This window comes from Apis laboriosa, unplaced genomic scaffold (genome assembly GCF_014066325.1).
Source record: "Apis laboriosa isolate Shangri-la unplaced genomic scaffold, ASM1406632v1 scaffold40_cov151, whole genome shotgun sequence".
NCBI lineage: Eukaryota > Metazoa > Arthropoda > Insecta > Hymenoptera > Apidae > Apis > Apis laboriosa.
The window spans coordinates 3,374,496-3,387,074 of record NW_025223180.1 but is presented as its reverse complement, the minus strand read 5'-3'; the positions used below and the strand labels follow the sequence as shown (position 1 = coordinate 3,387,074).

Below are 12,579 nucleotides of genomic sequence, written 5' to 3'. Positions count from 1 at the left end.
TGGAATAAATTCTCAATTGAAATTTGTGATATTTAAATTCTAGATAAATATCTAAATATCTTACCAAACACCTAACGGTGGTTTCAAATATCTCCTTTCTATAGCGGCCTCTAGAGACAATAACCTTTGCCGTGCTTGTTCAACTGCACTGATCTTTTCCATTTCGTTCAGTTTTTCAATTTCTTCAGCCTCCTCGGTTCCTGCCCGTGGAGGCAGTTTCCAGCCTTTGACCTGCATGCTGGCATTTGCGACTTTATCTTCTAGGGCCTCAACTTGTTCCAATAATTGCGCATCCACGCGTAGCGCAACTTGTTCACTCCAGACTGCCGGATTGTCTGGTTTTGGAATTGGCGTATCAGGTTCATCAGGTGTCGCTTGAAGTTCTGTAGCAGTAAGATTGCCAGGATCTACGTTGATCTTGCCTGTAACAGCTAAGAAAGATTCCATAGTCGCCCACGTTGTACGTTTTAGTTCTTTTTCGCGAACACCGCGAGAATGAAGATGTTCCAACAATTCTTGAAACGTATCGACATCCGTTATTCTCCACCAGCCATATCTTAAGTCTAAAACGAACAATATAATACATTAGTATAACTTTAGATAATTTAAGAAATTAGTTATCACGTATTACTTGCCATTTGGTACTGGTTTAGCTTCTCCAGGAGGTGGTAGACCATGAACTTTTAAATATTCAAGTTGCGCTGCTTCGTCTTGAGTCAAAATTAAAGGAGCAGGACTATCACATCTATCATAATTTGGACTAGCCGGTGGAGGAAATACTGGTATTCTAAGTTCAGTTGGTTCGGCTATTCCAAATATTTGTTTGGTACTTGGTCCTGGAGTATCACAAGTTTCCCGAGGTAAAATTGAGAACCAATTCGATTCGTTACTATTATCTGAAATTATTAAAGTAAATAACATTAGCACAAACATTTTTAAAGATTTTTTAATGTATAATAGATTGAGGAAATCTTACTGGAAATAAAGGTGCCATTCAATTCCTTCCCATTATGAAGGTTATTCACATGATTGAATTTATCACCGTTTGGAATTGTTTCAACAATTTTATCTTCCATCATCTTTACCGCTGGTTTCATATCTTCATCCGTTTCGTCATTTTCTTTTTTTGTTTCTTCTTTGACATCCACATCCATACTAATTACTTCTGTTTCTTGTTTAATCTCTTCAGATGTAACATTGGTTTTTGCATCAGTCATTGAATTATCTAAATCATTCTTTTTCTCTTCTTTAACATTCGTTAAATTTTCACAGTTTTGCATAGGTTCTTTCTTACAATTAACATCTTCAATTTCAGATTTCGTTTTCTCTATTAAAGGTTTCATATCTTCTTGATCATTTGAATTGAACTTCTTTTCCTTCTTTACGTCATTAGGAGCTTCATTCTCGCGATTTTCGACTTTAGTGTCTTCTTGTTTTGTTTCTCTTTTCTCCTCCATCGATACATCTTTGTACTTTTCGTCTAATTCAGCTTGCAACTCGAGGATTTCAGGTTCTGCGCTTTCCATGGCCTCGACGAAAATGCCACCTGCGCATGCTAACTCCCAATATCTTCTCCAATACCTATCTTGACCAAATATGTGGGCTCGTAGTTGTTTTGAAGAGCTATTCAATTTTTGCAATTGTTCTTCTGATTGTTTTAATAATTTGTCCAACTTTTTACCGAGCTCTTCACCAGAGAGATTTTTGTCTTCTTCCTAAATTATACATATATAAATGCATAAAATCTTTATTTTATAACAGATCAATCAATATATTTTAAATTATATAATTTACCTCCTCAGGTTGAGTTCCTTCACTCTCATTTTCGGACATGTCTTCAACTTCATCTTCATGATGAATCTCATCAGGAGTGGGTGTCGTACCTACTGCCGTTGATGATGTGTTACCCTCCTCATCGCCCTCTTTTTTCTCAATTGTAATGGTGTCTCCAGTTTTATTAACTATTACACCCACTGCTTCCATTCGTACCTTTCGACTATGTAACTGTCTCAATCTACATAAATATAATAACAAATAAAATTATTAATCTCACTCTAAATTCATAACCTTAAATCATGAATAAAAATACTTACTTTCTTATCTTTGTGTCCAATACGAATCTTTCTTTTCTTAATTGAGCTACTGTTTCCAAGCTTCCTTCGATCTGTCTGATCACAGCTTTGTTCTGCAATAGCTCGTTACAAAGGAACGCGAGCATTTGTGCCTTGTGTGTTGGATTCAAAGCTAGGAATGGTTTGTCTCGCAACCTTTCGGACATCCTCCATGTTTCGTTATTATGTAGATGCTCGTAAAATTGAGCATTTTTGCCCGAACAGGTCGAAGCATAATCACCACCATTCTGATGATGATCGGCAAATTTCTTATCGCGTTCTCGTTCTAGACATACTCCTGTCAGAGCCTTCACTTCTCCTGTCGCGTTCGCGTATAAGTAGATTCGTAACACCTCACTGATGTTGGCATGCGTTATGTCAGCTTGTCGGAGGCTTTGACCAAGGCCTGTCGTGTGTCTCGCTGGTTGAGGGATTCCTGGATCCTCGATTGCGCATACTAACAGATGTGTCATCACGGACAGAAGCTCTTCCTCTGCTTCCTCGTCATTGAGCAACGCTAATTGAAGGCTTTTTAAACTTGGGAGCGATTCCATATCTAAAAATGAAGATTAATATTTGAACTATATCTATAGAAATTATTAATTAGAACTATATCTACATGAAATAATGATTGCTTTAAAGTTTTATTCGATTATTGAACAATCACTTACCAAAGCCTAAAGTCTCGCCGAAATTATGTAGAAATTCAAACACCATTACGATGTCTGCAAACGCTTGGCCGGATAATTTCAGACCAGGTATTCGTTTTAATTCTGGCAGTGATCTATGATCTGAAACCAGAGAATTCAGTACATGTTACAGAATTTACAAATTACATGAACAAAAGCTTCACAAAGACATACCAGTTAGTTCCATATCTTCAACAGGCTTTCTGATCTGTTCGATCAGTTCCATCTCCATCTTCCTTTGTTCGGCACGTTTCTCTTTCGTTGCTATTCTCTCAGCTCTCGCCTCCAATCGTTTTTTCTCCCTTTCCTCCATTTTTCGGCGGTTTTCTAACGCTCGAACCAATGCCATGTGCTGCCTCCTTCGTTCTCTTTCCTAAATTATTTAACGAGAAACCATTGAACCGAGAAAAAAGATACATAGAGAATCAACGACATTCCATGCAGAGAATTTCTCGTAAGATATTTTTGTTAAAAGCACAACTGTGGCACACACGGGCTACAACAACTTCTACGTTTCCAAGGTGTTTCAAAAGAGGCTACATTTGATAGTAGACTTTTGTTCAAAAACACCGTGCAAAACTATTCTTTTACCCAACCTGTTTCAACTTTGGTAAGTTTGATAAATTTTTTCGAATGATTAATACGTTTTGACCATGCATTTTATCATTTCTTTCTTTTTTTAATTTCTATAGATATAAATTTTTTATTATGCTCGTTGATCATGTGAGATACAAGCATCTGAATATTCTATCGATATGATCGAAGCGAGGAATGGACATGTTATCACCGAAGAACTGGTTAGTGAACGTGAATATTACAAAAAGCATTAGTATAGCTCGCGTGGCAAAATATATTGTTTTGAATGCGATTTTATTCGACGATGACTTGTAGATGAATTTAAAATTCTCGACAAGGAACTGACAAAGTGCAGATTAGTTAGTTTTAGCTAGTGATTCACAACTATATATGATAACTTTAAACTCGTCAACTCGATTTATTTTCGCATTATCGATCGTTCGTTATTTATTCACATATTTCTAATAAAAAAAAATTATAATAAAATTATTCAAGTGAAATATTTAATTATGAAAATTTCAAATTAAAAATTCTCTTCTTAAAATTGTAAAAGTTAAATTTTCAAATATATCATTCAAATTAGATTAAATTTAAAAAATAAAATATTATTTAAAATATATCGATTTTAAAATTTAATCCATCGATCATCAAAGACGAAGGATCGATAAAAATTCTTTCATTTTCTTTTCTTTTTATTGGTATAAACAATGACGAGTTTAAAATTTGTAAATTCGACTCGTTCCATTTTAGTAAAGTCGTTTTAATTAAACTAGATTGGGTATGAGACATACCAGCTCGACGGTGTAGAGCATCTCGCGCTGCTTGGTGAGCTCCTGCATGTACATCTGCGGCACAAAACACATCCACAGTCCACCAGTGCTCAACTACCTTACACGGTCAGAACAATTCGTTTTCTTTCTCGCGCATTTATCAATCATCGTTATAAAAAAGTGAATTTTTTCAAATCGAAAAACATTGAATTCGTCAATCAGCTTCAAAGTGTTTTTGTTAATATCCTTTTTAAAATTAGATAAAAAAAAAATTGGAACAGTGATCAATTCATATCGTTGTAAAATCAACATCGTTGGTCAATATTGATTAATGACAATTTTCATATGTTACGTTTTTTGAAAGAAGTACAAATTTTGGAAATTTATTTAAATTTATTCTAATAGATAGATTGTTCAATCCATATCGTTGCTACGCCAAGACCAAACTCACACCCGTGTCTCAAACGAAACTCAAAGCAATCTTAGATCGCGACGTTCGAGGAACAAAAGAGACGAAATTACAGTTTACAAAAACTAAAGAAGCAAATACGTATAACAGAACTCTGATATAGCGTGTCTTTATATGATTTATAAAAGCATCGATAATTATGGATCTCCTCACCGTCATATAGCTTTATTTTTTTTTTTTNTTTTTTTTTTTCATATAAAAAAAACAAACGATGCGATTTTTATTTAAAAATATTTAAAAATAGAAAAATAGAAAAAAAAAGGATATAATAACATTCAAAGAAATATGTGCATATTTTAAAAATAAAAGAGAAAAAAAAAGTAGTAAAATAAATAAAAAATAGTAAAAATCTAAATATGTATATATCAAGATGAAAATAGAGATATATAATATATTATAATTTGATATTTAATCGCGTAGGAGATTAGTAAATGGAGATACGAATGAATATAAGCGATATATGTAGATAAAAAATGTGTGTACACGAAACGGAAGCTCATATATTTCTACGAGAGAAATAAAGAAACACACACACTCGCACACTGTCTATTCTACAGCAATGACACGATTCAAGAAAACGATCCAAAAAAAGAGAAAGAGAGAGAGAGAGAGAGAGAGAGAGAGAGAGAGAGAGAGAGAAAGAGAGAGGAAAAAATAAAGAAAAATTCGTTTTAGACTCACCTGTTCTTTCAGCATAACTGCCTGCTGCCGCTTCAGCTCGCGTTCCTGAGAAATCACAGAGAATGCTCGTGGTCATTTTTCTCTCGTTCGTTAAATATTGTTCTTCTAAAAAGCAACTAATGAAGTTGAAGAGGCATATGTATTTTTCACATGGAACAGAGTGAGAAAAGAAAAAAAAAAAAAAAGAAAAAAGAAAAAAAAAGAAAAAAAATTAAACAAATAAAATTCGACGAAGGAGAAAACTCGACGAGGGACAAAAACGTAATTAAGGGAAAAAAGACGAAACATGCGATTCTCGTACGAGTTGATTAAATTCGAACGACAAATTAAATTCCACTTTCAAAAGAAATTTCTTTAAATCCTTTTAGAATGTTTGAAGAATCAGTTTTTTAAAATAGACTTTTAACACGAGAGGGAAAAAGAAAAATAAAAAAGTTATAAATTTATAATTGAATCTACAATAAAAAGAGAAAAGGAAAAGAAGAATCGAATAAACGAATTGGAAGTTAATTTATCGGTAAATAACATTGTTACCTGGAATAACGTGAATAAAGTTAGGAAATTTCCAGGCTAAATTTTTATTTTTGAAAAACGAGCGATAGAGAATGAAAGAAAATGTGAAGTACGGAATAGTAGAGAGAATCCAGGCTAACGTGTAACAACGATTTTAGGATTACCTGTTGCTTTCGTTGTTGTTCTTCCAGTCGTATCTTCTCCACCTCTTCCTGCCGTTTTTTCCGAGCCTGCGCACATGCCATATACACACGTCACTCTCATCCGTCATTATTTTCGAAGGATCAAACTTACAGAATTTCTCTTTTTATTTTTCTTTATTTTCTTTTCGATTTAAACGCGATACCAGAGAATTTTGTCGTCGTGAATTTTACCGATCGTATGTCCATCTTCCTTATCGACTTAAAACGATAACGCGACAAAAAGTTTAACGTTTAAATTCACAGATGACGTTGCATTATCGATTTCTACTAACGCGCTGCTAATTACGAAGGATTTATTGGATTGAAAAGAAAAAAAAAAAAAAAAAAAAAAAAAAAGAAAAAAAATTAAAAGAAGGTTATATAATATACATAATAGATCTTATATCTCGTTTCTGAAATGTTTCGTTTCCCGATCGTTTCTCTTTTTTTTTCTCTCTCTTTTAATACCGTGTGCAAGTGCGTGGACCTCTGTGAAATTCCTTTCTCATTTCTGAACCGTTCTTTCGAGGATTTCTAATTTTATGTATACAGTTTCTTCGTGCTACTTGTGATCCAAACGCTACTGTGTAATGAAGCAGACGCGACTACGTAGCAGAGTCAGTGACAGGAAGATTAAGCATCTAATCTAGCGTATCTACGTAGTTCTAATTTGTCTAATCGAGGCTTGATATTGTTATTTCATAAAATTTCATTATAATTCTAATAAAACATTATTCTTACAAATCTCGAATCCTTTTGATCGTTTTTTTGACTTTTTTAACACGTTCAGGATGACAATAAAATCATAATAAATTCAGTATTCAATTTTGCGTATTCATGGTACTTTAATTATAATGGACGATACTTTTTTTTTTTTTATATATATATCCCCGTATAACTATCGTATCCCATCATCCTAAACGTATTAAAAAAATCCAACAATTCGATGGATCCCTTCTTGTGTACAAATCAACAAACGTGAAAAATCGACAAAACACACGCCTATGAATCGGAACCGAAACCGAACCCAGATAGTCGATGCACACAATTGAATCGATAACTCGATTTCAAACCGAGATTCGAATCGGAAATAGCGACGAGAACAAGAGAGAAAGAGAGAATATACACGAAACGTAGAGCGTCAACGGATCCGTGACGGAAATCCCCTTCACCTGATTTACCTCCCAAAAAAAACGAGTACAAAGTGGAGGGGGAAAAAAAAAAGAAATATTTAAAGAGTCCAAAAAATGTACGCATGCTATTTCGTGGAAAAGCAAAAATATCTGGTGAAATTTGGAGGGAAAGAATAAGAAAAATCGTGATGATAAGGTAACAAATAACGTCGAGACATAAAGGAGAACTGGAGAAAAAAAAGAGAAAGAAGAAAGAATTGCAACCAGGTAGAGAACAAACCAACGTGTTCCGTATTCGTGAAGAATCGACGTGACTTCACGGAATGGAACAAGGAGAAGTGAATATGGAACTTTGTTCGAACCAAAAGCTTCTCAACCAGAACTACCAGAGAGAAAAATATATAGGCAACATATGAAATATATTATATAATATATATATATAAAAAAAACTGTGTATATATATATAATATATAGGTAATAAATATATGTATATATAAATATATGTATAATTATAAACCACCACCATAATTTGTACAAGAAAATATAGACGAGAGACAAAGTAATAGAAATTTGAAGATTGTTAAAGAAAAAAAAGTAGTAGTAAAAAATTTTTCGAAGCGACCAGAAGAAAGAACGTGAAGAATTGTGAAAGAAATGAAGAGAAAAAGAGAAATAGGAAGAGAGCGCATGCAGGAGCCAAGCAAATATACTCGCCTTATGTATTTATGCACATATTATGTGATGTAATAATAATAAAATTGATAATGATAATGGTATAATATTGGTATCGCATTAAGCTGTAATGATGAAAAAAAAAGAAAAAAAAAAGAAAAAAAAAAGAATAAAATGTATTTTTATCGATTAGAACGTGTTGTGTAGCCTGTTCAAATTACAGAGAGAAGGAGAAAGTGTTTTAACAGCTGTGACAATTGGTCGGTATTAAATATATGATAATTCGTGATAATAATTGTAATCAGAATATATAATGGCAACGATAATAATAATACGAGCGATAATTATAAACAGAGCGTGTGATTAATCGAGTTGATAATACTACATGTTTCACGCGACAACCTTTTCTAGGCTTTTTAAACATAGAGAGGGGTGAACAACGAGATTTAAAAAAAAGAAAAAAAAAAGGAAAAATTGAGAAATTATTGAAAAAAAAAAAAAAGAAAGAGACAGAGAGAAAGAGAGAGAAAAAGAAAGCTTAATTTGCACGAGCAGTTATACTTGATAATCGTGTAGAACACGTAAAAATTTGAAAAAAATATAGCATGCTATGATAATCATGTAGCTAGCTGTTATTCTTGTATATAGTGACAGGAGAAGCTAGGCAACAGGATAGCATTGCGACAGTCGGTATTTCTTGAATTTATCGTCATAGTTTCGCAGATATTATTATACATTCACGTCTAATTAAAAGAAGAAAAAAAAGGGGGGGGGGTTTCTTGTGTTTGCTACGCATACTGTGTTAATTATTCGTCAAACAACATCGAAAGTTTCTTCGATTCTTTTCATAATATACGTGGAAAGAATCGAGAGAGAAAGTTCGACGATTCGAGGCATTTCGTGGCATTTAAACCGAATTGAGTATCGTTTTGAAAACACAAATGTCGGATTGTAAAGTTTAATTCGAAAAGTTTGATATTCGACATATCGACCTGTCAATCCAATCGATGTAAATGCAAATCGAACGATCGTTTAAATATTTAAAAATTTGTAATTCCGTTACATGCAATATTTTTTTTTATTTTTATTTTTTTTTTTTATTTTTTGTTTCGATAATTTCCCTCGAACGTATACACGATGATTCATAAAAAAAAAAAAAGTAGCGTAAACTTTTTCGTCTCACGATCTTTAAACATTATTTTTTTCTAATCGAATTAAAATGAAAATCAGAAACTCACTCTTTTCTCCCCCCTCCCCCCAAAAAGCAAGAACATAAAAATGTATTAACATTTGACAAAATTAAAAATCAAAAATTACCGAAAATGATCTTTTTATATTCTTGTAAATTCACGTTTAATAAAAATAACCGAGCACAAATAACTCTCAGCTTTAAAAAAAAAAATCTCATCACATCAATCGTCCTGTAAACCCCGTCGACAATTCCATCTTCATTTTCTCGCGTTTATTGCGTTTTGAAAAAAAAAACCGGAAAAAAAAAGGAAGAAAGAAAAACGGACTCAATTTGGCGTGTGCCAGGAATGTCGATATTGTTATCACCCGGCAATGTTTGACCCTACAAAAGCACTGTGCATCTATACAGGCGCTTACGCGCCGTGCACACGCGTATGTGTATATATATATGTATGTGTGTGCGCGCGCGCACGCGCTTGTGTGTCTCGTATGTGTGTGTGTACGTACGTATGTGCGTGTGCATGTACATAGGTGTGTATGTATGCGCGCGTGTGGTGTCCTCTTTCATTCGATCGCTACGTGATGCACAAGTATTTTATAACGTGGGCTACTGGTGCTCGTGTACCTGTTCGTACCTTGGACCATCGCATATTTTGACTCCGTCACTTGTCGAAAAAAAAAAAAAAAAAAAAAAAAATTCTCTGGAAAGAAACGTCGGCTCGAAATTTCCATTTGGGGAAAAAACAGTGTGTACACGCGCGACCATGAGGAGATGGACGATAAAAATTTGGACGATTCCTAATGATACAGATAACAGAATGTCGCGTGTAAAAAAAAAAAAAAACCCCGATCGATTTCTCCCGATATAAAGAATACGATCTTGTGATTTTTTGACACGAGGCGAGGATCAAATAAATCTCGTGGAGAATTTCGTGAGAATGGCCCGGGCCGGAATCGTTCGAGCATCGATTAGATATGCAGACACTACTGGAGGAAGAAATTGAAAGACAAGCGAAGAGAAGATGTGAACCAGCGCGCGGGAAAATAATAAAAATGAAAACTCGTGATAAACCTGAGATGAGAGTGTGATTTTTTTTCCTTTTTTTTTTTTCTTTTTTTTTAACGAAAGAGAACCAACAAAATCCCGAATTCCGTTATGGGTATATATAGAGACACGCGTGTAATTGACGGAAAGAAATGAGAGAAACGTAAAGAAGGGTCGATGAAGAGAGAAAAAAAAAAAAAAAAGAAGAAGAAGAAGAAAAATAAAAGGAACAAAGATTCACAGATGATCGATGTAAAAAAAATGCAAACGATCGAGAACGGAGAAAACACGCGGTCACGTGTGATTCGCAAGTACGTGATATTATACTTGGCGTGAGAAACGTCTGAAAAAGACGGAGAGTAATATCTTACCTCTGGTTGTCGCATCACGTGTGATACGCTTAATCTAGCAATGGACAGAGTAGATGATGAGATGATCGTGGGGGAAATTCGGGCAGGAAGGGGGGAGGGAGGAGGAAGGAGGATGTTGATTTTTCGATTTTTTTCGATCGCAAAATATAAATGGGATGGAAGACACGACATAGAAAACCAGGCAATCGTAGTCTTACCTCAAGAGGTCCTTTCGTCTCGGTCCCCCGGTATAAACCGGAGAGGAGGAGGAGGAGGAGGAGAAGAGAAGGGGGAAATCTGTTGGACGAACGAATCGCAAAGGGACGACGGTAACGCTCATTAGTGAACATGAAGTCGATGAGGGTTTAATGACGATGTAAGATCGTAGAATGCAGTTCGCGAAATGGGGCAAGGGACTATCGAGCATGGAGGTAAAGGTGAGAGAGACAGGCGGATTCCTCGAAAGCAATTAATCGAGAGTGCAACTGGATGGACAAAAGGATTCGCGGAAAGAATAGCGGCGGTGCCGGAAACCCGGCTTCGGGCAAAGAACTTCTTCAGGGAACGCTCAGTTAGAAAGTAATTTCGCACTCGACGATTAAATTCGCTCCTTCCTCCCTCCCTTCCCTTCCCTTCCCTTCCCTCCCCCCACCCCCGTTGTAAAATGTAAATACACGCTATGTTTTCATTTTTTTTTTTCTTTTTTTTAATTATTTATCACGTCGTGGCGCGAAACACACTTCAAGGAAAGCGGATCCCTGGAAAATTTCAATAGCAACCGAATATCTTCCTCAGTGCTATTTACCCGATTATTGCTCCAAACAGCACTGTTTTCCTGAAACAGTGCCGTTTCCTCACCAACCACGATTCCATCTTCGAATTCCATTTTCTTTGGTTAATATTGGCGACGGGGGCGGGGGGGAGAAAGAGAGAGAGAGAGAGAGAGAACCTCGCGGAGGACGACTCGCGTTGGAAGGATCTCCTCTCGAGGGATGATCGAGGGGGTGAAAGATAGGGGGCTGAAGGCGAGGGTGTCAGGAGGCGTCATACGACATCTTACCTCCAGAAGCTCCTGACTTTGCGTCTGGGTCTGGGCCTGCTGGGTATTGTCCATGATGCTGGCGTTGGTCGTGGTGGTGCCTGTGGACGTGGTGCTGGAGGTTGGCGTCGTGGAGAGCTGCGTGGGTTGCGACGTCGACGGAGGGGCGACCGTTGCGGAGGTGGTCGGCAATGGGAGAGGCAGTGATGGCGGTGGTGGTGGTAGTGGTGGTGGTGGTGGTGGTAGTGGTGGTGGTGGTGGTGGTGGTGGTGGTGGCGGTGGCGGTGGCGGCACCACCTGCACCTGCGGAGGCGGCACCACGACGGCTGTGGGCAACGTGGTGCTGGTGGTGGTGTTGTTGGTTGCGTTCACGGTGTTCAACACCGTGCTATTCGTTACCAGTGACGTGACAGACGCCAAATTGGACGACGCGGAGGGGAGGCCGGTTTTTTTCGCGACCGGGTCCTCGACATCCGAGTGCTGCTGCATCATGTCGCGATTCCTCCAGCTCTCCGCGATGCTCTCCCGATTCTTCCAGATGGTGGCCACCGTGCTGCTAGCCAGACCCAGCTCGCGCGCCACGTCGCTCTTGCTCTTACCGCGTTCGATCTCTTGGATGATCTTCATTTTCTGCTTGATCGTGAACGCTAGCCGCTTTCGACCCTGCGTTTGTAGGTTTAGGGATGCCCAATAATCGATCGTGTTAATCGCAGGTACGTGATTACGTGGTGGTACGCGTGCGAGTGACACCCGTCGCTCTTTTCGACGGTGGCCCGTCCTTCGTTCGAGGAGGACGTTCGTAAACAATTGTTTTGAGCAACTTGGGTGAATGATCGTGGTGGTAGTGGTAGTGGTGGTGATGGTTGTGGTAGGTGGTGGTTGGATTTCTAGCGTGGTCTCACTGTGAAGAGGATAGGCTGAGCCTTTTTCGAGCTTCGCAACCAACTGAAAGTTGCAACAGAACAAACTAAGGGGCTCTACACCAGCGATCTTTCGATTCTTCGACTAATAACTGTAGGTAATATTTTTTTCTTTCTTTCTTTCTTTCTTTCTTTCTTTCTCGTTTTTTCTTTTTTTTTTCTTTCGTTAAAATTTTTTCACTCGATACGTCTACGTAACCAAATGATCGCTAAATGATGCCGTAAAAACAAATAATAA

General features: G+C 36.9%; 1 protein-coding gene across 21 annotated transcripts in view; it reads right to left on the bottom strand.

Annotated features, from left to right (window-relative positions):
* LOC122715898 (bromodomain adjacent to zinc finger domain protein 2B-like) overlaps nucleotides 1–12,579 on the bottom strand; it is a 142,528-nt gene that overhangs the window by 6,353 nt on the left and 123,596 nt on the right. For 11 of the 21 annotated variants that reach the window (XM_043938446.1, XM_043938445.1, XM_043938457.1 and 8 more), the window contains 11 exons: nucleotides 11,443–12,366; nucleotides 5,974–6,039; nucleotides 5,297–5,341; nucleotides 4,168–4,221; nucleotides 2,975–3,173; nucleotides 2,783–2,902; nucleotides 2,094–2,667; nucleotides 1,795–2,014; nucleotides 977–1,715; nucleotides 636–896; nucleotides 65–563 (listed from right to left, as the gene is read on the bottom strand). In XM_043938446.1, the coding sequence (XP_043794381.1) occupies nucleotides 65–563; nucleotides 636–896; nucleotides 977–1,715; nucleotides 1,795–2,014; nucleotides 2,094–2,667; nucleotides 2,783–2,902; nucleotides 2,975–3,173; nucleotides 4,168–4,221; nucleotides 5,297–5,341; nucleotides 5,974–6,039; nucleotides 11,443–12,366 (3,701 nt within the window). The remainder of the gene's footprint in view (nucleotides 1–64; nucleotides 564–635; nucleotides 897–976; nucleotides 1,716–1,794; nucleotides 2,015–2,093; nucleotides 2,668–2,782; nucleotides 2,903–2,974; nucleotides 3,174–4,167; nucleotides 4,222–5,296; nucleotides 5,342–5,973; nucleotides 6,040–11,442; nucleotides 12,367–12,579) is intronic. The other 10 variants (XM_043938458.1, XM_043938462.1, XM_043938460.1 and 7 more) reach the window with 7 other exon arrangements.